The 26,225-nt window shown below is 36.8% G+C and overlaps 1 protein-coding gene across 1 annotated transcript in view; it reads right to left on the bottom strand.

Annotated features, from left to right (window-relative positions):
* Positions 1–26,225, bottom strand: part of Rp2 (RP2 activator of ARL3 GTPase) — a 33,771-nt gene that overhangs the window by 4,312 nt on the left and 3,234 nt on the right. Inside the window, exons 2-3 of the mRNA XM_036174854.1 lie at positions 17,207–17,872; positions 10,416–10,530 (exon numbers count right to left, since the gene is read on the bottom strand). Coding sequence (XP_036030747.1) covers positions 10,416–10,530; positions 17,207–17,872 — 781 coding nt within the window. The remainder of the gene's footprint in view (positions 1–10,415; positions 10,531–17,206; positions 17,873–26,225) is intronic.

The following is a 26,225-nucleotide window of genomic DNA, read 5'->3' as shown; positions in this document are numbered from 1 at the left end:
TGGTGATATAACCAGAAAGTGATCATTTTGTAACTCTTATTAAAATAATTAGTTAAGGAAAAAACTCCTATGGTTTTAGCATCCTACAGGGGACTCACATTGAAACGTCACCACCACCTGAACCTGCTGATGACTTAGCATGAATCTTAGTGGACTGAAAATTCTAATCAAACATCATGGGTATTTACATTTAAAGCAACAAGAAACAGTGTAACCTATGAAGTATTCTTGCAAAAAAAAAAGCCTAAATGTAAACAAGGTTTTGATTTAACTCCTATGAGAAATATAGTGGGACAAGTTAATCCCATGAACGCTAAAGGACAACTGACCAAACTTCATTAATAAGAGAGGAATGAAACAAAAATAAAGAAGAAAAAATTCCTGTTTTTTTTTTTTTTTTTTTTAAAGATTTATTTGCCGGGCGTTGGTGTCGCACGCCTTTAGTCCCAGCACTCGGGAGGCAGAGCCAGGTGAATCTCTGTGAGTTTGAGGCCAGCCTGGGCTACCAAGTGAGATCCAGGAAAGGCACAAAGCTACACAGAGAAACCCTGTCTTGAAAAAAAAAAAGATTTATTTATTTATTATGCATACAGTACTCTGCCTGCATGTGTCCCTGCAGGCCAGAAGAGGACACCAGATCTCATTATGAGTGGTTGTGAGCCACCATGTGGTTGCCGGGAATTGAACTCAGGACCTCTAGAAGAACAGTCTGTGCTCTTAACCACTGAGCCATCTCTCCAGCCCTGTTTTTTTTTTAAATTTATTTATTTATTATGTATACAGAAGAGGGCACCAGATCTCATTACAGGTGGTTGTGAGCCACCACGTGGTGCTGGAAATTGAACTCAGGACCTTTGGAAGAACAGTCTGTGCTCTTAACCACTGAGCCATCTCTCCAGCCCCCTGCTTTTTTAAAAAGGTTTATTTATTTATTATGTGTTCTGTCTAAATGTATGCCTGCAGGCCAGAAGAGGGCACCATATCTCATTACAGATGGCTGTGAGCCACCATGTGGTTGCTGGGAATTGAACTCAGGACCTCCGGAAGACTGGAAGAACATTCAGTGTTCTTAACCTCTGAGCCATCTCTCCAGCCCTGTTTTTTTTTTTTTTTATTATGAGATACAAGATATAAAACAACAAATTACAAATGGGCCCACTTTTAGGCCTGAATTGAATTAACTGCAAAATGACATAAAGAATATGACAATGAAGATAATTTGCATCTGAGTATTAAAGGATAGTTAAGGAACTACCATTAACTGTTAGGTGCTATAATGCAGTATGGTTACTCAAGAAAGCATGTTTTAAATTTTGCTTTATTTGAGATAAACAAATATTTGGGAATGAAATGTCAAGAAAAAAATAAAATTGTATTAGAATATTTCAGTGAAAAGAGAGGCTAAAGGTTTTTTTTTGTTGTTGTTGTTGTTGTTGTTGTTTTGAGACAGTCTTAACTCTATAACCCTGGCTAGCCTGGAACTTACTATGGAACCCAGGCTGTCCTGAACTTTGTGGCAACCTTTTTTCTCACCTTCCAAATGCTGAGATTATAAGCACGAGTTTAGCTAGCAAGATGTTTTAAAAGTCTGACAAAAGTTGATGGAAATAGGGGTTGGAACACAGGGGTTCATTAAATTTTATTTTTTAAAGATTTACTTATTTTATTTTAATGAGTATTTTCCTTGTATGTACATATGTGAGGTGAGGGTGTGAGATCCTCTGGAACTGTAGTTATGGATGATTGTGAGCCATATGTGGGTGCTGGGAACCAACCTTCAGTCCTTTGCAAGAGCAACAAGTATTATTAACCGCAGAGCCATCTCTTGAGCCCCAAATTCTATTTTTGAATAGAGGTAGTATGTCTAGAAAGTTACAGAAGATAATTTTATTCTTCCTTAATTTTGGTATTGGAGATTGAATCCAGAGCCCTGGTTTTGTAAGGCAAGCACTCTACCCCTGAGATGTGTCCCTAGTCTCTCTTTCTTTTAAATTAGGTATTTATTATTGACAGTTCTTGTTTTCTATAGAGAATATAATCTAGAATTCAGAAAGAACTAAATAAACAGGTATATTGGTTGATATTCTTTAATAGAATATGGTGAATTTCCAATAAGTGGCTTAATAATTTTCTAAGACAGTAATACCAATAAGACAGGTATGTAAATGTGTCAGTTTACACTAGGATAATCCTAAAATTTAAGAAAATATGATAATGACAGTGTATTCCTTAATTAGCCCTATGTGTCTAATGATGCTTACTGAAATTACTGTGATTACTTCTAAGTGAATTATGAGGTCAACAAGGATACTGGTCATGTTTTAGTGTTTCAGTGTAAACTTCATATTCAAATACTCCACAATAGCTTTAAATCTAGGCATCTCAGCTGTCATGAACAAACCACTATCCTGCATCACTTAGATTAGAGCAACAGCCTATCTGGTCTCTCTGCTTGTATCCTACAACAACCAGAGTAATAATAATTGCATTTTAAAAGGATTATGGCATTCCTCTGTTCTAAAACAGCCAGTTAAATATGATCTCTATTTTTCTTATTTTATATTGCTCTAAAAATATGTGACAACTCAAAGCAATAACATTAATAATCCATTATAACAATGCATCATAATAAACATAATAGTAAAAGAAATGATAAGGGATACAATATGGGAAGGGAGATCTGAAAGTATGTTAGCAGGTTTTTATACTATGAGTTAAGTTGAAGAATATTAGAAGGTAGATGTAAATTACCTAAATTTTAATTTACTTCTATGAAACTAAATTTTATAAAAACATGTAAAATTAACAAGTCAATAGAAGGTTAAGTGGAATTATAAAAATGCTCAATTACATGGAAAAAGAGGTAACAAAAATATAACAGAAAAAAAGCTAGCAACATGATAGACTTTGATCCAACTTTATCAATAATATCCAATATGAATGCTAAACACAGCAGTTAAAGGAAAGACTATTAGACTGTCTGAAAAGCAGAAACCAACTATATGCTATCAAAAAATGTAACTTAATTATACAGATTTGATAAAAAAAGATATAGAATACTAATCAAACTAAAACAGTAATTTTAGATAAAATTGATTTTAGAAAAGGAAGACAGTCAGAGATAGGGGGTGCTATTATATAATCAAGGCTTTTCCAAAGAAGATGTAAGAATCCTAATACATATGCAATTACTAGACCTCCAAAGTACACAAGGTGAATCCCCATAGATTAGAAAAGAGAAATACACAAATCCTCAGTGACACCTATAGAGTTCAACATTTCTCTCATTAAGGTATCAAATAAGTAGGCATAAAATTAAGAAGAGAGATGACTTGCATATTATTATCAACTAAGTTGACATAGTAGATATTTATATACTATTCTATCAAGCAACTGATTTTACATTATCCTCACACAAGCATGAAATACAAATAAAACAGACTGTAGCCTGTGTCATAAAACAAGTTTAACTAACTGTAGAAAACAGTATGTTTGTCTTTTTCAGGGTATATGCACTTGGAAGCCAGCAGAGGATGCCCTACAGTTTTAGTTATAGGCATTCCTGAGCCACCCAACATGAGTACTGGGAATTGAACTCGGGTTCAAGTGATCCTAATGACTGAGCCATCTCTCCATTCCCCAATTTTTGTTTTTCTTTTCTTTTTCATTTTTTTGAGACAGTATTCTAATAGGTAATCCAAGTTGATCTTGAACTCACATATAGCCTATGCTGCCCGATACTCATGATCCTTGTGTCTCAGGAATGTGCCACTTCTATTAGCTTTAAAAATACTTCTCACTAAATTAAATGTCAAGTTATTTCCTCTATAAAGGACCAGATAAAAAAATTTTAGGTTTTTTGGACTATACATTGCCTGCCACGAAATACTCTTTGGTTGTAGCACAAAAGCAGGAGAATAGATAAAAGAATGAATATGGCCATTACTCCCATAAAACTTCATTTTCTAATGCAAGCTGTGGGCTGTATTTTGCCACTTCTTGAACTGAATGAATATGAAAATATAATGTGTTGAAAGTTTTAGAATACAGCTAAAGTCATACTTATAGGAAAACAATCAGTATTAAATACATATATAGTAGATCCTCATTTGCCTACTTGCTGAAATTCTTCTGTAACTACCTCTAAGTCCCTTAAGTGTGTAAGTCCCTTCCTCATTAATACTTGCTCTCCTTTTGTGGCTGTTCTCAGACATGCTTGCTGTTCATGTTCCCAGCAGAGTGAGCTTCAGTCTTCTTATTTTATTTTATTTCTGAGATTCCCTACTCATTTTGGTGTTGACATAGTCCCAAAACTTGGTGTCCATTGTACCTAAATGAGGAAGGTTGTGCTATGCTTCATAAGAACATGTGTGTACATGTGCTTCACTCAGGCATGCTGTTAGCTGTAAGTTTTCAAAGTCAAAAATCATACTAAAATCTGTAATTTATGCTCAAACTTTAAGAAGCTAGAGAAAGAACAATCATATCTAATGTTAGTGAAAGTAAGGAAATAATAAATGTGAGTATAGAAACCTAATGGAATTGAAAAGAAAATTGAAAGGCAAAACACTTCTCTGAAACTATCAATAAAATTAGAAACATCACATGAAAAGGTTCTGAATGTCACTAATCAAGAAAATGCAAATCAAATCCATGATTAGACATCAACTTCACATACATGTTAGGTGAGGATGTGGAGAAAGAAGAATCTTTGTGCACCACTAGTGGGAATTTAAATTGTTACAGCCATTATGAAAATACTTCTCAAAAAAAAAAAAAAACCAAAAACAACAAAAAAACAAACAAACAAACAAAAAAAAAACCATCCATATAATCGAGCAATCCTACTTCTGGGTATATATTCCAAAGAAATCAAATCACTACCCAGAAAAAAAAATCCGGCATTATTGAGGCATTATTCACTATAACCAAGAAATGGAATCAAATTTAAGAGTCTTGTTGACAGATAGGTGGACAAAAAGTATGATATGAACTACTCTTGGTGGCTTATGTCTTTAATCCTAGCACTTGGAGGACAGAGGCAGGCAGATCTCTGTGAGTTCCTGGTCATCCAGGCTAGAGACTGGAGAAACTGCAAGATGCTGGTTACATCATATAAACTAGTGTAGTTATATGATTAGCAAGTTGGGGCTGCATATATAGCTTGAGCTATCTCCTATCTAGAATGCACAGCACAACCACACACAGGCTGCAAAGCCTAGAAATCTGAGTTCAATCCCCAGAACTCAATAAAGGTAGAAACAGGGAAGTGACTTAACAGCGTTGTCCTCTAACCTCTTTAGTTGTACCTTGGAACATGCACCCACATACATACATACATATAATAATAATAATAATAATAATAATAATAATAATAATAATAATAATATTTTAAACAAAAATTTAAAGATAATTATATGAGGTAACTGTGGTAACCATTTATAATATAGGGATAGGTAAAGTCACTAGATTATACACTTTAAAATGTAATATCTGGCAATTATGTATCAATAAAGCTGAAAACAAAAACTACCAAACAAAACATAAATCTCTAGATTGATGGGAAAAAGAGAGTAAAAGTCTGACAACCTGCATTTGATCCCTGGTACCCACATGGTAGAAGAGAATCTGCTCCCATTAAGTATCCTCTGACTTTTACATTTGTCCTGTAGACAAATGTGCCCCCACTGCAATGCAAGATAAAAAAGTAGAGCAGATACCATCTCATGCTGAGCCTAGGCTGTGATGTAAAGAGAAGGGTATTTCACTTCTTCTACAAAACCTTCCTAACCTGAGAAAACCTCAGACAATCCCCAACAGAACAATATTCTTCACACCAACTGGAAGTGTTTCAAAGTTTGAGGAGATTCAGGAAACATAGCAACTAAAGCCAATGTGGGATCTAGAATTGAATTCTGGAACTGAAACTTGTTGATAAACATCTGGTGAAATGAGAACAGACTGTATTAGTTAACATTTTACCAATGTAAATTTCTTGGTTTTGACTATTTGGCTATGTTAACATTTGGAGAAGCAGGTAAAGGGTATACAGAAATTCTTGGTACTGTCTTTGCAAAGTTTCTGTAAATTTAAAAGTATTCTAAAAACATATTAAAAATAAAAAGCATGAAAATTCAGACTAAATCTGTAGTTAGTTAAGCATTTTGGTTGGTTAAGCATTCAGGCTGTGGAGCAACACATTTCAGCTAAGAGCCATTGGGATGAGGACTCAGAAGCTTCCAGCCTGAGGAAAAAGGATCACCTGAGGAACTAGCAAGGTGAGATAGCTGTGGCTTGTTCTGCTTCTCTGATCTTCCAGCATTCACCACAATAACTGGCCTCAGGTTTGATTTCATTAATAAGACCTTTTAAGATTCCTGCCACATAAATCATCAAACCTGGAGTGGCCTACACATCACCATTTTGTCTGACTGCCCTATACTAGTGTTCATATCTCATCTACTGTTTTTATTGAAGAAAATTAACCTCCAAAACAAAGGAAAACAAGTCTAATTAGTGCTCAGGACCATTTGAGAAACTACCAAAATGTTGATTCCAAGGACATATCATAAAGGCTTCTAAGATAGTAGGAAATTTACATTTTTAAACACATCCCAGATGGTTTTGAGGATTAGTCAGATTTGGAAGTCCTGGAATGGAAAACCACAGATTCTCTTATTAATAGTCAAACAATAATATTTATTAACTAAAAAGAGTTAACTAAATGAACTAAATTGTGATTAAAGACTAGTTTAGATTCAGCTATGAATTACAATAAAAGTGAATTTTCAAGATCAAGCCTATGCTTTTAAATAATTGGTTTTCAACTAAGAACTTATTCTGTCTCCTTAAGAGACATCAGGCAATGTCTAAAGACATTTTTGATGTTGTTGCTACAATTAAAGAAATGTGTATCAAGAGGGCAGGAGCCATAAATGCTGTTCAACATTCTATAATGCACAGACCAGTCCTACTCAAGACAATGACCTGCCTGAGAAGAGGGTCCAGTCCACCCTGTTAAAATATTAGGACCAAGTCTGCTTGCTATTCCACATGATGTAATATACTCACTATTGGGAAGATTGAAATATTTTCTCCATTTTTGGAGGGTTTGAGAATAATATAAATTTTGAAAGTTTCTATTTTACTTTTAATTATTTTATGTGTTTATGTGTTTTGCCTGCATGTATGTGTGTGGACAATGTGCATGCAATGCCTTTGGAGGCCAGAAGAGGGCATCAGATCCATAGGAACTGGAATTACAGACAGTTGTCAGCCACCACTGAGACTAGAACCTAGGTGGTCTGGAGAAACAGCCAGTGAGTGCTCTTAAGCGTCGAGCCATTACTCCAATCCCTCCAATTTTTAATTAAAAAAAAAACTCACATTATAGAAACACTGAAAGAATAGAATAAATATCCATCTTACCTTTAACTATAGTCACCACATAGGCTTTTTAAAAAAAAAAAAATTGTTTGTGTATTTATTTCTTTTTGGAGATGTGAATGTGTGTGTGGGGGGGGGCGCTCATCACCATGGCACACTTTTGGAGATCAGAGGACAACTTGTGGGAGTTAGTTCTCTCCTTTCATGTGGGACCCTGAGGCTGAACTCAAGGTCATGAGGCTTGGTGGCAAGTGCTTTTACTCATTGAGTCATCTTGCTGGCCCCTACATACTATACATCGTGTACACACACATGCTTTATTTTTGTTTTGCTGACACCATGATACTCAGCACGCATATCCTACCTAACCACAATACTATTTCCATACCTAAGGAAATTAAACAACTCCTATCACCTTCAAATTCCTAGTTTAAAAACTACCTTTGTAGCCCACTTCACATCAACCCCATATCAAATCAAGGTTCTCTCATTGCATTGTTACATCTCTTCAGATTATTTTAATCTAAAAGAGTTCCCTTATTTGAAGAAAGGTAGCTAGCTATCTTTATAGAATGTCTTGTATTTTAGACTTGGTTGTTTCCTTGTGGTGTCATGTAATTAACTTTCCTTCCTCCCTCCCTCCATCCTTCCTTCCTTTTTCTTTCTTTCTTTTTTTTTCCTGACAGGGTTTCTCTGTGTAGTTTTGGTGCCTGTCCTGGATCTCACTCTGTAGACCAGGCTGGCCTTGAACTCACAGAGATCCACCTGGCTCTGCCTCCTGAGTCCTGGGATTAAAGGCGTGTGCCACCACCGCCCAGCTGTAACTTTCTTATCTTAGTTCAGTTATCATACAGATTGAAAAGATTCCCTTTCTCCAGATTTAAAAAAGAATAAAGAAAGACAAAAGAGGCAGGAGGCAGAAGGCAAGAGAGGCAGCATATAATCATAATGTTCACTGCATCTCTTTGGTGTTTTGCTTGTTTTGTTTTTGTTTTTGAGACAGGATTTTACTATACACTCTTGGCTGTCCTGGAACTCACTCTGTAGACCAAGCTGGCCTCGAACTCACAGAGATCCACCTGCCTCTGCCTTCCTAGTGCTGGGATTAAATGCATACGACACCACTGCCCCATCCCTCTTTTGTGAAATGGTCCCAAGCAGCTCAAGCTGGTCCTGAACTCATCATATAGCTAAGGATGGCCTTGAACTCATGAATTCCTCTTTCCTCTACCTCCCAAGTACAGGGATTACAGGTGTGCACTACATTGCTCAGGCCTTTCCTTTCGCACAGGTGCATAACAGTTGTTAAATTACCTGCATTATTCTTTGTGGGGTTTATTTATTTATTTATTTATTTTGGTGCTGGAAATGGAATCCAGGTCCTCAAACATGCTAGGCACCCTTATACCAACCCCCATTATTCTTTTTAATGGTCAAACTGTCCCCAAATGCAAACTCCCTCAAGCTGATTCTTTTGACCTGACATTACTGCTTTAGTCTGAGTACTTCCTGTAGGCATCTTTGCATTTTTAAAAATTTATTTTTATTTTATGTGCATTGGTGTATGGGTGCCGGGTCCCCTGGAACCGGAATTACAGACAGCTGTGAGCTGCCATGTGGATGCCAGGAATCGAACACAAGTCCTCTGGAAGAGCAGTCAATGCTCTTAATCACTGAGCCATCTCTCCAGCCCCGGCATCCCTGTTTTTTAAGACTTGTTTGTATGACATTTATTTCCTGAAATTCCCATAACATCTGCTCACTGGTTTTAGTTCTACTTTTTCTAGCAACAAAACACTTTACTACTTCCATGTAAAACGTTGTATTATTTAAAGACAGATACTGTTTAGGTTGAAGCAATCCTATAAGATTTATTTACTAATATTATACAAATATATAAATCCTTGATTCAGATTGCTGACTTTAACTCTAACCCTAACACTTTAGGATATTTTTTAGACTTACGGCTCAATTCCATTCCTAAAAGTTGATGAGGTTCATTTTCAAGATTTCATTTGAATGTTCCTATGTCAAAATATATTCTGAGGTAGACTCAAGCACTGGATTAAGTCCTTCTACTACTACAATAATTAAAAAAAAAAAAGGATATGAAATACTGTGCTAACACTTAACAGCCTAATTACACAAAGCATCACTGATTAAAATTATCCTAATAGTCCTCCAATGCTGTTTCCATACACATTTTGAGTTCATTATAATTTATTTATACATAAAGAACACACATACAGATGTTCCCTGTCTGTAGGGTATACCTAATTAGCATTCCATATTGCTATTGATACTGACTTAGAGCCTTGAGCAAACAATGTCCCTCCTCCCAACAGATGGACAATACTTTGACCTCCAGTGTCAGTATGCTTATAAGAAAATACAGGTTGCCGGGCATTGGTGGCACATGCCTTTAATCCCAGCACTTGGGAGGCAGAGGCAGGTGGATCTCTGTGAGTTCGAGGCCAGCCTGGTCTCCAAAGCGAGTTCCAGGAAAGGTGCAAAAGCTACACAGAGAAACCCTGCCTTGAAAAACAAAAAACAAAACAAAACAAAACAACAAAAAAAAAAAAAAAGAAAAAAGAAAATACAGGCAAGCAGCAGCCCTTCAGCAGGATACATACATTCTAGCTCCTCTCTTGTGCACATTTCTTCAATATCTGAAACTTATTGGTGGTATTTACTTAATAGGGAAAATTATAATTTTTCATGAGAAGTTAATTATATGAAAACAGAAAATAGTGACTTTATATTTCTTACTTCTTTTTCAGTACAGCTAAAGCACATCTTTATCATGTACTTTGCAACAGTACAAAGGTAAAATAATAATAAAATGAAAACTAAAATAATATAGAAATGTGACTAAGAACACAAACAGGAAAAAAGTGAATTATACAGGGCTTCTTGGGTATTGGAAAAACACAAAACAAAAGAAGAAGAGAAAGCAACATAGAAGAGAAATATTAAGAGAGTCAATCAAGAAAATAAGCACAAAAGTAGCCCAGTCATCTGGAAAATACCTTTGTTCAGAAGAAGAAAAAAGTCAGATGCCTTTTCTCGGAAAACCCTTTGGGCATCTTCGGCTTTCATTGACACTTCCTTTGTTTGCACCAGGCAAAACCCTTTCCCAACCATCTGTGGAGAATAAAATTTCATTCAGATTTTAAAATGAACCTCTGGGATGAAAACAAGGTTTTGTCACTTGAGCATTTTTCTGTATATAATACAACACAGCATTCTGATTTTTGTTTTAGTTCTGAGTAATTCACACTCTGCTGTTGTTTCTTTACAACTACTAAACAGAAGCTTAATTTGATGATACAGTAAATGTTCAGTGAAAAATGCCATAGTTCATTACAATCAACATAATTTGTTAAATCCATCACAGCAATTTGTATAGTATAGTGCAAGAATGATAGACCACATGTATGAGAGCATTTACTATGTACATAAAGTTTTCTGAACATTATGTATTTTATATATATTTATATAAATATACATTTAACCTTTCATGAGATGGGTACTACCACCATCTTCCTTGTAGACATGAGACAACTAAGATATATCATGGTTAAGATCATATAACTATTAGTCAACAGAGCTTTGATTTTAATTCAAGTTAATGTGATGGTGGATTAAAGACTTCTTTTTTAGGCTAGGTGCTGGAGGCTCAGTTGTTTGATCCCAACACTCAGGAGGCACAGGTAAGAAGATCTCTGAGTTCAAGGCCAGTCTGGTATACAGAGCGAGTTCCAGGACAGCCAGGCCCACAAAGAGAAACCATGTCTGAAAAAAACAAAACAAACAAACAAACAAAAAACAATGGAGAATTCTTTCTTAAAAAAATCAGTTACCTACATATCATTATAAATTTGTATTTACTTGACTGCAGACATTTTCCAATTTATTCTATAAAATCAGGGGCAACAGCTCATAATATTTCATGCTAAATTGAATGAAACTCAAATCCTATTTCAGAATTCTCACTTAGTGTGGCCTCAGACAAGAAGATACATTAAAAATTACGAGAAACCCTGTGGACATTATTACTAGACAGTAACTGTAAAGAGTTAAAATATCAGAATAAATCTCATCACTGTTTCTAATTTTATAGACAGATATAAACTAAAAAAAAAAAAATGCTTAAATGGCCAAGCATGTTGGTTCACGATATAATCCTAGTGCTCAAGAGGTCAAGGTAGGAGGATCAAAAATTCAAGGCCATCTTTGGCTACACACCCAGCTTAAGGCCAACACAAGCTGAATAAGACATTTTCTCAAAAAAAAAAGAGATTAATTGAAAATATCATTGTCTAAAACAAAACATGAACTATGAAGCTGTATCTACCTTAATATTTTCACTGAAGATGTTTAGAGGCTCTTTTACATGAAAATCATATGTACCTAGAGTTTTCCTGCCTGGCCCAGTCAGGACAAATCTCTCTTACCCGCCAGTCCCACAGTCGCTCAGACCCAACCAAGAAAGCACACAGAAACTTACATTGTTTAGAAACTGTATGGCTGTGGCAGGCTTCTTGTTATCTACTTCTTCTATCTTAAATTAACCCATTTCTGTTAGTCTATACTTTGCCACATGGCTTGTGGCTTACCAGTGTCTTTACATGTTGCTTCTCATGGCAGCGGCTGGCAGTGTCTCCCTCCAGCCTTCTACTTCCCAGAATCCTCTTCTCTCTTGTCCCGCCTATACTTCCTGCCTAGCCACTGGCCAAACAGCATTTTATTTGTACAGAGCGATATCCACAGCACTTCCCCTTTTCTTTTTTTTTTTTTAAGGAAGGTTTTAACTTTTACATAGTAAAATTACATATAACAAAACAATTATCAAGCAAGAATTATAGTTACAATATTAAAGAAGATATCCTATCTATCTTATATTTGTGAGTCTAAGGTTTTATATCTAACTTATCTTGTATCATAACTGAGGAAATTATAACTATCTAGTCTTCAACCACATCAAAGACCTCAGAAGGATATAATATTACCTGAGAACCAGGAGAAGGATGCAAGCAACTTTCGGGAGTCTTGCAAGAGTAGACAGAGACAGCTGGCAGCCTGGACAGTCACCTAATGTTCCTTTATAAAGTTGGGGCATTTGTCTTCAGCCCACAGGGCTAGAGTCTCTCGGTCACTTCTCTCAGTGTCCTGTAGAATGTCTGGCAGTTTCCTCTGCGAAGCAGGAACCTGAAGGACCATTTTGTCAAGCAAAGTTTAGTGGTCACCTTTCTATGGGTCCTGCATGTCAAGTTGATCAAGCAGTCCAGGCAAGAACAGTTTCTTGTCCAAATGGCTATTTTTGCCAAGGTGAAGATAAACTCCATATGAAGTGTCTTCAATGCCCATCTTCCTCTCTGAAGTAAATCGGTGCTGCCAGGAGCAGACATACATGTCTCACTGTCCAGAAAGTCTAAATTTTAAAAGTATTTTAAATGCCATATTCTGTAGGTCTTTGAAGTATTTGAAGATTACCTATCTATCTGAAATATGTCTATGTATATCTAGAAGACTTAACTAACATGGCTACGAGTATGATTATCATAGATGACTAATTATCAATCTATTTTTAATTATCCATTTCAATTTAAAATGAGCTATACAAACATAATACCTTAAACATGATTAGAAATATACACACAGTATAACAAAATTAACTTTAAGTTTGTATCAATAGACTAAAATCTATACCAATGTAAAACATTTTAAACAAGTTGTTGCTCTTTAGAAGTAAGTTTCTCAATCTACCCTTTCATCCTATTATATCTATATCATATCCCCTTTTTTCTTTAGAAAAAGATTGCATTTATAATCAACCTGTTTTAAATAAAATAGTGGTTTTTCTCTGTCCCACGCCAGAGGGCTCTTCTGATTTGGGACACAAGAATCTCTTAACCTTTTCTTTTAGCAATATGTCTGGGTTTAGAGAAGGAGTGAGCCAATTCCATCTCCAAAGACAGCTGGGAATTTGGGCGTAGTTTCTCTTACTACTTCCTGCTGGAGGGGGGGCGCTGTATCTTATGGGGACATAAAGAAAATTTTAGGATTATGAAGTAGTCCGTGAGGGTAAACCTCTGAGCCAGTTGCCTTGAAACCATTCTGGATGTTGGATCACCTGGGCCATGGTGTCATCAGAGACCTTTCAGGTGGTCTTGGCTGATCAAACCTGATGTACCTTAATCTGGAACAAATCCAAAGCCTCTGGCTTTCTGTGGAAACAAAAGCAGAGACTCCTTTCCAAAGCAACATATCCTTATATCCAAATTTTGAAGTCAAGGTACCTTTAAAATTTACATATTTGTTTAACTCAACAGTTTTTACGATCAAATCTTTTTCTGCAGTTAAAAATCCCAAAGACAAGACAAACCAGATTCTCTGTGTAATATCCATCTTTGTAAGACTGAAATGCCACTGTGGCTGCTGGCTCCACCCACCTCAGTTTCCCAACATGGCGGTGGTACAGTTTACCGACAGCTCTGGGTCTGGAGCCATGTGTACCATCAACTATCAGAAGCAGTTCCATCAAAGAAGTGCATAGCCCAGAAACCTTTTTTTTCTTTTTTTTATATTAGCAAAGGCTAAATCTACCACACAGCAGAGTAAAGTGCCGCTTGTAGATTCCTCATTCCCGCCACACTGCAGGTCAGACGCACACGCCAGGAACCCGCCATAGTAGTTCAAACCGGCAGGCTGCCGCTAACTTGAGAGAGACATTAGGAAGCTGTTTTTAGCTCCGTCTTAGAATTTTTTTTCTCAGGTTTTAGGTGGAAATTTTTGCCCCACGTTGGGCACCAATCATATTTCTGAAGACTTTTAAATTGTGGTGACAAACCAATTTCAATTATAAAATATACTTAATTCAAGCCTTGTTTACTCTAATTTATCCCAGAAATATATGTGATTCATATAAAAGCAAGCAAGTCTAAGCTGTCCTAACATGGTTGTGTTGTGAGAAAAACTTAACTTTTATTTTTTTCAGAACTAACTAGTTTCTTTGCTAACTCAAGTATTATTTAAAATAATATATAATCTCTCAACATAACATTTATGTCTGTTCCTTTTCCTAGCATGATGGATTGAGTCATGATGTGATTAAGACCATTAGTGTGTTAGTTGGGCTCCTTATGCCTTTTGTATTCATTAATGGTTTTGAGGATGCATGGAGTAAACTCACTGAAAACTCAATCACATATGAGCCAATGAATTCAAATATCATTGGTCACTTGCCAGTATTATGCTGTATACAAAGAAATTTTATACATTCCTTGTGAGAAAAAAAGCAAAAGAAAATAACAGCCATGGAACTTTTCAGAAAATCAACAGAAAAAGAAAAATCAAATTCACATCAAATGGAAAACTCTGGGGCCCATATGCATTTTACCCTTTCCAATTAAACAGAGGCATTACCTATGAATCCTCTGGAGAGGGAAATTGACTAACTTAACTATGGGACTGTGGCTGCCTGTGAAGTGCACCACCTGTGGGAATCATCTTTAACCTATTCCAAAGTTATCATCTTAAGTGAAGAAAATGCTTTATGGCTCATACTACAAACTTTTCAGGTGGGAAGGTGGGAGGAACTTTCCTCTATTTTAAATCTTTGTCATTTAAAAAAAAATAAAGTTTTACAATTAAAAATGTGTTGGTATTTTATTATTCAGCATGCTTTGATACTCTCAATATGTAATTTTCATTTTCAATTTCTTTCTTTTTCACTCTCTTCCTTTTTTTGTTTTTGTGTGAACCAATTAGTTTATTGGGCTTACTTACATAAGTAAGTAAGGCATAAGTGAGGCATTACAGGAACACTGGTGACCTCTAAACAACTTCATTTTAAATCATTTATTCCTTCATTTTGTGCTTTCAGAACTAGACGATACTAATGAAAGCATCTTTAGTTAGAAGTCCCCCGACTCAACAAGCTTTGGGTCACATTGCTACACCAAGCACTGGACAGCAAAACAGCTTTATGTTTAAGGGTTAGTACACAGAAAGACTATCAGTCTGTATGTATGTTTACCAGCTAGCTAAGAGACCTTTGCCAAGTTACTTACCCTGTCTGTGGTTCACAGGGTTGTTTTGAACACTGGGTTAATTCATGTAAATCCCTTTTAACAGTGCCTGACATATAGCTAACATTATGTAAGAGTAGTAAGCTACTATTATTAGTAGTATTGTAGGATTTTTATTTTGCATTCCAGAAGGACATTTAAAGAACATCACTCTTCTAAGTCATATTCTTGCAAAGGCCATTTCACACATCAGATACCAAAAGTCAAAGAGTTCAGAACATTGATGACTCAAAGACTGTGCTAATGGCTTTTTTTTCTTTAAACATGTTAAAATATCTGTGTGTGGACTCCTGATTATCTACCAAAATGGAGTTTAACTTGAATGATTAAATGTTCTGAAAATTATATGTAGTAAAAATTCATCATACAAAAGAAATTTGCCAGACAACATGATGAAGATATTTACTTCTCAGATGTTGAATTAACATGTGACTAGATAATGCAAAGGCTACAAGCACATTTTACAAAACTTACAGCATGCTTCTTATCATGTTGCCGTAACAAAAAAAAAGTCAACATCTTAAGCCAGACACAATGGCTTAACCCACTGGGATGCAGAGGCAGGAGGATTGCTGGAAGTTCAAGACACAGTCCTGCTCTACATAGTAAGTTTTAGGTCAGGCAGGGCTACACAGAGAGACCTTGAATTAAAAAAAAAAAAAACGAGAAAAGAAAAAAAATATCATAATTATACTTTAGCTTCAATAGTTTTAAAAGCTGTACCACAAAATATACTTTGTAGATGCCAGATATGGGTTCTCTGCATTACAGATGAATACCTACAGGGAGATATTTCTTTATACTTCTTGTCAACACCATCACTCCTTTTGGTATGCTTCAACTTTCAAACAATCCGCTTAGAAAGAAACTTACATATCCACCTCTGGAAGCTTGAATTTGAAGTTTAAACAGATTCCTACTGGATAAATTCTGTTCAATATGTCTTCCTACTGGTGTACCTACCAACAAAGGAACAACTGCTTCTGGAGCCTTGACCTCTCCCTCCTCAAATGCTCTGAGGGGAAGCTGCTATGCATTAACCCTTCTCTGCTTAATGAACTCACTGAAAGCCACCACTCAAAAAGTCTTGGAGATTTTGCCATTCCAATCCCCATCTTATTTATATTATTTGTATATCCCAACCTCCTACCAATGGTGATGGGGCAATAAAAAATAAGGAGCCCAATGTGGATGACAGTGTTAAAGAAAGGTCTAAAAGTTGTATTCTTAAATGTCATTTCCAACCTCTAGCCAATTAAAACTCCAAAGATATTTTCTCAGTAAATCATTAGAAAAGGCCATGTTTCAATATGCAGGACTATTGTGAGCATGTGTGGAAATTGTTTATAATGAAGAATGGAAATTCTTTGAGGCAAAGAATTGTATCTGTATGCCTTAATTTCCAGCATCACCTATGTTCTATTATTTTTAAGTTGCAACTAATCACAAGGTATTTCAGCAAAGATGTGGAAAACAAACAAGCATCATATAATGAATGAAATATGGTAACCTGCACATATTCTGAATGCTTACTAAATTGAATTAGATTTAAAAAGTTTCTTGAGAAAGGATTTTGAGGCCCAAGGGATCTGCTTCTAAGGAGTTGGGGGACTATAGCTTGAGGGTTGCCAGTATTTCTAATAATTTGTAAATAATAACAATAAAACCTAGAAATTCTCCAAAGTAGCATGGTCCTACCTGTCTATTTCTCTTCTCTTTCTCCTTACCTCATCAATTAGTTTCCTGGCATTTGCAGTTGTATAATCATCAGCAAATAATACCACTAGGCATGACTCATCACTGCTCTTCTGTCTCTGACCCTTGGATATGGGAACAATGCTTCTATTGGCTTCTGTGGAAATTCGTACAGCTTTGAATTCTTCAGTAGCTGGAATAGGAACATAGTCTTGAACCACAGCATTTTCTGGAAGAAGGCTCCAGTTGAGCTCTCCTGATACAGGTGTAAAATCATGAACGTGACTCCATATGTTATTGAAGATACTGAGCCCTGCATCTTTGAATTGGGCTGCTAATTCAGGGTAGTACCACTGAAAACAGCCAAACTTGATATTTGTGGAAGATTCAATAATAGGTTGAGTGGCACAGCACAGAAAGACTTCCAGCTTTCTACAGTCCCTCACACGAAACTGTTGGCAAGCTAATGTACACTTGCAATCTCTACAATTTCGAAAAAACACACTGCCTTTCACTGGTCCCAAAAAAAGTATGCAGTTGGTGCAGTCATCAATGGTGATGGTAGCTGAGTGATCAAAAATATAGATGTTACAGTTCTCACAGTCTTGAATGACAAATTGTTGTCCTGCCACTTTACCAGGTAATCGACCTACTGTTTCATCCTTCAGTCCACTGAACGTGTAATCTTTTGGATCAACCTGCAGGGACAAAGCACAAGACCTTGAGTATTGTTAACAGTATTCACCAAAACCAAATAAGTGCCTATGGGATGCCAGATACAGTTGTTAATGCTAAATTTCATTAACTTTGCAGTAAATTAGAAAATGAATAGGGCACATCTTTTTTTTTTCTCCAGTAAATAAAAAGGAGGGAGGAAAGGAGGTAGGAACCCAAAGTTCAAGGACACAATCACCACGTGCTTGGATCTTGTTCCAACCATTTCAATTGTAAATATGGGTTTTTGCCTGGGGACATTCACGCACTTACACAAAGCCTATAACCTCAAGGACTTTTTTTTTTTCATTTTCTAAGTGTGATAACAACACAGTAATTACAAGAGGGGTGAATTTACAAATTTTAAATAATATAAACTTTATAACCTTGGTTAATATATATCTACCTCTCAAGAAATGGAGCCACTCTTTGTGCTATCAAATTTCATGCCTGGGCATGCAAAGCTAAAAGGAAGCCTGTGTGACACTATGATTTGGGTCTTCCTGTGAGTTAACCCAGGTGATGTATTGTCATTGCACTATCAACAGTCTTTCAGTTTATTTGGAATCTGTATAATCACAAAATTAGTATGGAGTGCAAGGTTAAAGAACATATTTTTAAAACAATTATTCTAACAGAGTAGCTATGTAAGTCAGGCATGGGGGTACACATCTGCAATCCCAGCACTTGGGAAGCTGAGGTAGGAAGATTACTAGGAACTCAAGTCCAGCCAGGGCTACAGAGCAAGAGTCTGTTGCAAAAACATTGCTAGGAAAGTAAAGCTTATGTCCTCTGCATCTATACTAATCAGAACATACTATTTCAGGCTGGAATGTAGCTCAGTATTAAAACATGTGTTTGGAATGTACAAGGCCTTGGGTGAATCCCTGTAACTGAAAATTAAACATTAAAAAATAAAGATACAGGAGGACAGGGTAATCTGTGATTGGTTTGTGAAATGAATAGAAACTCTCTTAATTAAAAAAGATAAATAAAGATACATACTATTTCAGCTTTCTGGTGATTTGCTTTTCCTGATACTTCAATTTTTAAAACTTCAATTTCTTAAAAAAATCTTAAATTGAATATATATTTTTTTACCCTACTACAAAATAATATTTGAGTGTAAGTTTTTAAACCCTAACTAAAATTTTCATGCACGACAAACAATGGAAGAATATAAGGACACAAAAACCTTGATATGTTGGTACTTAAATCTACAAATTTTATTTTATTTATTTTTTATTTACTTATTTTTTTTTTTTTTGTTTTTCGAGACACGGTTTCTCTGTGTAGTTTTGGTGCCTGTCCTGGATCTCACTCTGTAGACCAGGCTGGCCTTGAACTCACAGAGATCTGCCTGGCTCTGCCTCCCGAGTGCTGGGGATTAAAGGTGTGCGCCATCACTGCCTGGCTAAATCTACAAATTTTAATCAAACATTGACTAAGCTATTCATCCAATGTAACTTTTCAAATTTTGCCATCCTATTAGATATTATAAACTATACCTCACACAATCTTTTAAGTAGTATGCCTAAAATATGTCACATTATTTTTTTAACTGTGCTACCAAAATATAGTCAAAGGCTAGAAATATAACTCAGTGATAGTGTGCTCAGCATGCCTGAGGCTCTGAGTCTAATCTGCAGCACATATTTCCAACACATAGATACACATACACACCAGACACAGACAGACAGACAGACAGACAGACACACACACACACACACACACACACACACGCCAGAGGGGGGAGGGAGAAAGGGAGGGAGTGTATTAATAAAAGGCCAGTCTGACAGTTACCTTTTAATCTATTACTATTATATTAATATATTGCCTTTTAATCTATTGAAACTATTTTAACTGCTTATGCATATAAATATTTCATGCAAAACTATATACTAGAAGCATGTTCTGATAAATACAGTACATATATTGTTTATTTACAAAGTAACATGTAAGCATGTTTTTACTAAACTAGCTTAAAGTGACTTATTCCATCAAACACAATATATATTTATCCAATTTTATATAATGTCCTAGGATGAACACTGGTTTATAGCATGAGGCAAAAAGAAGCACTTATTTTCTAGCCTCAATTTTTCACCTATGAACAACATAATCTTGAAAATGTCACTTTACCTTTCTGGATCTTCAGTCACTCAACCAACATTTGAATACCCAAAATGAACCAGACACTATTTTAGGCACTGTGGTAGGTATTGTGTTCCCTGAAATATTGTGTGTTCCCCAAAATAAACATATCTGGGGTCAGAGAACAGACAGCCACTAGAACAGAGCCAGAAATGGTGGCTAGAAAATGGGAAGAGTAAACCATAACAGAAGTTGGGTGGTGGTGGTACACACCTTTAATCCCAGCACTTGGGAGGCAGAGCTAGCCAGATCTCTGAGTTCAAGGCCACTTTAGAAACAGCTAAGCATGGTGACCCACACCTTTAATCCCAGGGAGTGGGGGCAGAAAGAAAAACCGTATATAAGGCGTGAGGACCAGGAACTAAAGAGGAAAAAGCATGTAGTTAGTTAAGCTTTGGAGCAACACAGTTCAGCTGAGATTCATGTGGAGAAGGACTCAGAAGCTTCCAGCCTGAGGAAACAGGATCACCTGAGGAACTAGCAAGGTGAGATAGCTGTGGCTTGTTCTGCTTCTCTGATCTTCCAGCATTCACCCCAATAACTGGCCTCGGGTTTGAGTTTTATTAATAAGACTCTTTAAGATTCATACTACAAGGCACTAAAAGGGAAGTGACATATACCTAAGTAGACCGTTTAAACAACCTGACCATGTAGTGAGAGGTGCTGAGAATAATTTAGAAATACAGAGGAGAGACACATAGGGGGCAGCACAAGACTTACTGTACAGAGTGAGAACGAATAAATTGGAGTTTACTGGAATGATTGGGAAAGAAAGACCATACCAGACAAAGGTAACATATTGAACAAGGTAAAATTCTTCAGTTACTAGGAAGAAAATGGAATGGGGCTTGGTATTATTAGAGATACTAGAGTAGTAGTAGATGAAACTAGAGGATTAGGCAGGGGTCCTGGTATAAAGATTGGAAGCTACAGACAACAGAAGCCATAAAACAATTTAAACATGGTAAATATACATTTCAGAAAGATTAATAATAATAATATGGAAATATGGAGTGTGAATCTGAGAGGCTTAGCCAGAAAGGGCTGAAGTAGTTAGAAGGGGAGAAGGATGGGATAAATTTGAGAAATGTTAAGGAAATAGAATCAGCAGATGTGTGAAGCAGGAAGGTTGTCAATTTGAGGCCAACTTGGGCTATACAATGAGACCCTACCCAAACCAACCAACCAACCAAATAAAACAAAAGACAAACATATCTAAGGAGAAGAGGCTCAGTTGTAAAGCACTTACAAATGAAGTAAACTAAAATATAAAATATAAAATAAAATCTAAGGAATATTTTATACTACTACTACTCCCAATTACTTATAGGTTAAAAAAAATCCCCAAATTAAAATCTAGAAATGGAGGGATGCTTTAGTTGGTAAAGACACACACACACATACACACACACACACATATGGGCATGAAATAGGCTGTTGCAGGAGAATATCCAGGTCCAGCCTATATTAAATAGCAAGATCCTACCTCAAACAGGGAAAATAAAACAATGCATGTACCAGAACACAAAAGGGCCTCAGAGGGGGGAAAAGGATAATCCTAGCATAGGGACCTGAGTTCAAACCCCAGCAGTTATGTAAAAAGTTGGGTGTGGTGGTGTAAGCTTATCACCCCAGCACTGCAGTCATAACTGCATAACTAGAGAATTCTAGGACACTTGAATGTCTCAAAAGAGGATGTGTGTATGGATGATGCCTGAGGAATGACACCCAATGATGTTCTTTGGCTTCCATAGGCACATACATGTGTATGTGTACCCACACACATGCACCAGCACATATATACACATGTATATGTACCAAAATAGGTAAAACTAGGAATACAGAAGACCTGAACCCACAACAAATAAGCTCAAATTATACATATAATAAGAGGAAAATTACCTTGTCCATAAGCATTCACTGAAAAATGTATAAATGAAATTGGGGGATTGGAAAGATGGCTTAGTAGTTAAGAGCTTGTTGCTCCTGCAGAGGATCCAGGTCTGATTCCCAGCTCCCACATGGCAACTCACAGCTGTCTATAACTCCAATTCCAAGGGATCCAACACCTTCCTTGGGCACCAGGAATGCACGTGGTACACAGACATACATGGGAGCAAAACATGTATATACATAAAATAAATGCATTTAAATTTCTTCTTAAAAATGAAGCTGGCTGTGGTGGCACACACCTATAATCTCAGCACTTGGGAAATGAATGCAGATATGAGTTCAGATCCCCAGAATTCACATAATTCATTGCCATACATGGCAACACACATGTGTAATCTCAAAACAAGAGACAGGAGGATCCCTGGGAGTTCACAGGCCAACCAGCCTGGCCTATGCAGCATCAAACAACAAAAGACACTGTCTCAAATGAGGTGGAAAGCCAGCACTGACACTCAAGGTTGTCCTCTGATCTTCACAAGCACACCAAGTCATGTGTGGGCCCACACCTCGGTTAAACAAATTGATACACACACACACACACACACACACACACACACACACACACACACACACACACACACGCCTATATAAGTCATTACTAGGAGTTAAGATTCCTAGTTGCAAATACCAACATAAAATCTATTGCTAAATTACTGAGCTATTACTGTGCTGTGGACTTATGTTCATGTCTCCTCTACTTTTAATGCTACTGGGGATTGAACTCGGGATCACTGAGCTGTACCTCTAGCCTGTCTCCCCAAATTAAAACATGGAAGCTCTAGCCTTCATATCATAGTATTTGGAGGTGGGGCCTTTAAGAAGTAATTAGAGGCTTGTGGTGGTATTGTGTTCCCTGAAATATTGTGCACCCTAATAAACTGGGGTCAGAGACAGAACAGCCACAATATTAAATATAGAGGATAGGCAGTGGTAGCACACGCCTTTAATCCTAGCATTCCAGAGGCAGAGATATATCTGGATCTCTGTGTGTTCAAGGATACAGCCAAGCATGGTGACTCACGCCTTTAATCCCAGGGAATGATGGCAGAAAGTAGAAAGGCATGAAAACCGGGAACTAGAAGCATTTGGCTGGTTAAGCATTCAGGCTTTTGAGAAGCAGTTCAGCTGACATCCATTTGGATGAGGACTCAGAGGCTTCCAGTCTGAGGAAACAGGATCAGCTGAGGAACTGGCGAGGTGAGGTAGCTGTGGCTTGTTCTGCTTCTCTGACCTTCCAGCATTCACCCCAATAACTGGCCTCAGGTTTGCTTTTATTAATAAGACCTGTTAAGATTCCTGCTACATCCGGCGCCCAATGTTCGTTTACGAATTCACGAAAAAGCCTCTTGCCTGTGGCCTTGAGGGGCCCCAGCTCAGACCCAACTACAGAGGCCTTCATAATAGGATCTTATAAGATGTGGAAAAGGCGAATGCTGGAGCTGGAGAGTATATAGAGGAAAAGTCAATAAAAGGACACAGCAAAAAGATAGCTATCTAAGCCATGAAGGACAACAAATCTGCCAGCATCTTGATCTTGTGAGTCTCAGGCTCTAGACCTCCAAGAAATAGCCTTGTTGAAGCCATCCAGAACATGGAAATTTGTTATGGCAGCCTAGCATAGTTGGCTCCAAATAAAAAACCCTTTTAACCTCTGTATGTGCACCAGCACTTTCCTCTATGTGAAGTTGGGGGACATGGCTGTGCTTCCCTTCTGAAGAATCATCTTTTTTTTTTTTTTTTTGGTTTTTGGAGACAGGGTTTCTCTGTAGCTTTGGAGCCTGTCCTGGAACTCACTTTGTAGACCAGGCTGGCCTCAAACAGAGATCCACCTGCCTCTGCCTCCTGAGTGCTGAGATTACAGGCGTGTGCCACCACCGCCTGGCTGAATCTTCTTATAAGATCACCAATCCTGCAGGATCAAAATTCCACCCATATGAACTTATGTAACCTTATTTATTTCTTTAGTGGCCCTAACTCCAAATATAAGAGGACTTAAGCCTTCCACAATTTTTGATTAATACTCATTCTATAACAGCTCCCGATGGTGTTGAGGTCAATGTAATTTATTATTCTTAGTTTTCCCCTAGACATTCCATTTTTACTAGCTCATGAGGAATTAATCCTGTAGCTAAAGATTCTATAGATAACTTTACAGTATAAAATTATTTGGATTGTCAACCAATATTCAAAAACTTAGGATTTGTGTTACTATATTTTTCTCAGAAATTTCTAAAAGTTCTTCAAAACAAAAATTAATCTGAAGTTCAGAATCATAATAATTTTGTAAAAGTTACTAGTTCTTAAAATATCTAAAATTATAAACACTCATAGGTTGTAATCTAAAGTATTTCAACACAAGGGCCTTGATGAAGTGAGCATAATTTATATTTATTACCTATAGCCCATGCTGGCCTCAAACTTGCGATGTAGCAGAAGCTGGAGTTAATCTGATATTAGTACCAACAGAGATTAGGTAATTATTTTCCTAATAGAAAACAACAGTGTACGTTTTATTCCTTTACAGAGCAGTAAGCAAAATTTTCATTAGATTTCATTTCCATAGTTAACTTCAGTAATGATATTCTGAGATATAGTAATGGAATTTGTTCAATTTAATGGAAATCCAGTTTACAAAAAAGAGGTCTTTCTTAAAAAGCAGCTCTTAACAGATATTTAAGTTTTAATATGTACATTAAATGTTTTTTTTTAGATCTTAAAATATATGTAATGAAGGGCTAGTGAGATAGCTCAGCCATTCATTAAGAGTACATGAAAAGGCCCTGAGTTCCCAGCACATATGTCAGGTGGTTCATCACCGAATGAAACTTCAGCTCCAGAGGATCTGACTCTGCTCTATACAGGCACTGCACTCATGTGTACAAACCCACACTCAGATACTCACATATACACATAATTGTCAAATAAAAAATCTTATATATGTAATGAAAAATTGAAATCAGAAACAGTGATTTTGGGGAAAACGATGTAGCATCTACTAGTCTCAGTGGAGTCACTAGCCCTTAGAGCTCTTGGCCTTGTGAAGAAGCCCAGACTACACATGGAGAGTGCTTAGCCTTCAGTCACAGTTGAGCTCCCAACTGAATGGCTATTATCAACCCGACAGCCAGCTTTGTTTGGAGTTAAGGCATCCTGAAGGCGATCCTTCACTCCCTACTCAAGTTGCCACAGTTGATGCCATATAGAGTTGCCCCTGCTTAGCCCTACACAAAGGGCAGAGTCATAAACAAAATCAGTATTTGCTAGTGTTTGAAGGTATTAAGTTTGGAATGGTTGCAGTGGACAACTAAATTACCTCACATACTTCGAAGATGATGAAAATAGCATCTAGCTTCCTACCCACTTCACATACTTCTTTTTAGTAGGTCACCCATCCAACCTCTGAAGGTTCTAACATGGACATTGGTTCCCCACAAAGTCACCCCTTCTATTGATGAAAATTCTGATCTCTTTTAAGTTGTGCTCGAAGGATATCTCTGGAGATGATCATTACTGTCTAATGTCTCTTCTTAAAAAATTAATGTCTCTTCTTCAGGACAGACTCTCACCTTGCTAAATTGTGCAGAACTCTTTAGCATTAGCCAACTTTATAGCTAAGAAACCTAAAATGCACAAATTGGCTGTTTTACCCAAAGTTGCACAGCAGACACTTGAATTTCTGGTCTAAGGCTTTGGCTTTAATAAGTACTATTTCTGATGATCATGAGACAAATACAACTGCGTTCTTCATACTGAAATCACAATTTTCATACTTAGGTCATCATTTAGAGAACTATTTTTTTCTTTCTAAGGAGTCAAGATCTCAGTCTGACAATGACCACCCTCACACAAGGCAGCCTGAAACCCAGAACTCACAAGCACCAATCTTCCTGAGTTGCTAGAATTATTGGTGTGTACCACCATGTCTGGCCAAGAGAACTAGGTGGTAGAGCGCTTGCCTAGCAAGCCCAAGGCCCTGGGTTCGATCCTCTGCTCAAAGGAAAAAAAAAAGAGAGAGAACTAGTTCTTATTTCTATTAATTAGGAGTTTTAACATGAATAATGGAAATTGAAAACTACTTTTCTGTGCCATTCATCCTCACCTAATTTTTGCTTCAGTATTTCCTGTTTTCACTCTAAAGAGCCAGTAAACTCTTGGGGGGCAAGAATATTAATTTCGGCTCTTCCTTAGTATTTGAAAACATATACATCAAATAATTTGCTTAGCTATTGA

Source organism: Onychomys torridus, chromosome X (genome assembly GCF_903995425.1).
Source record: "Onychomys torridus chromosome X, mOncTor1.1, whole genome shotgun sequence".
Classification (NCBI taxonomy): Eukaryota; Metazoa; Chordata; class Mammalia; order Rodentia; family Cricetidae; genus Onychomys; species Onychomys torridus.
This window is presented reverse-complemented; position numbering and strand designations above follow the sequence as displayed.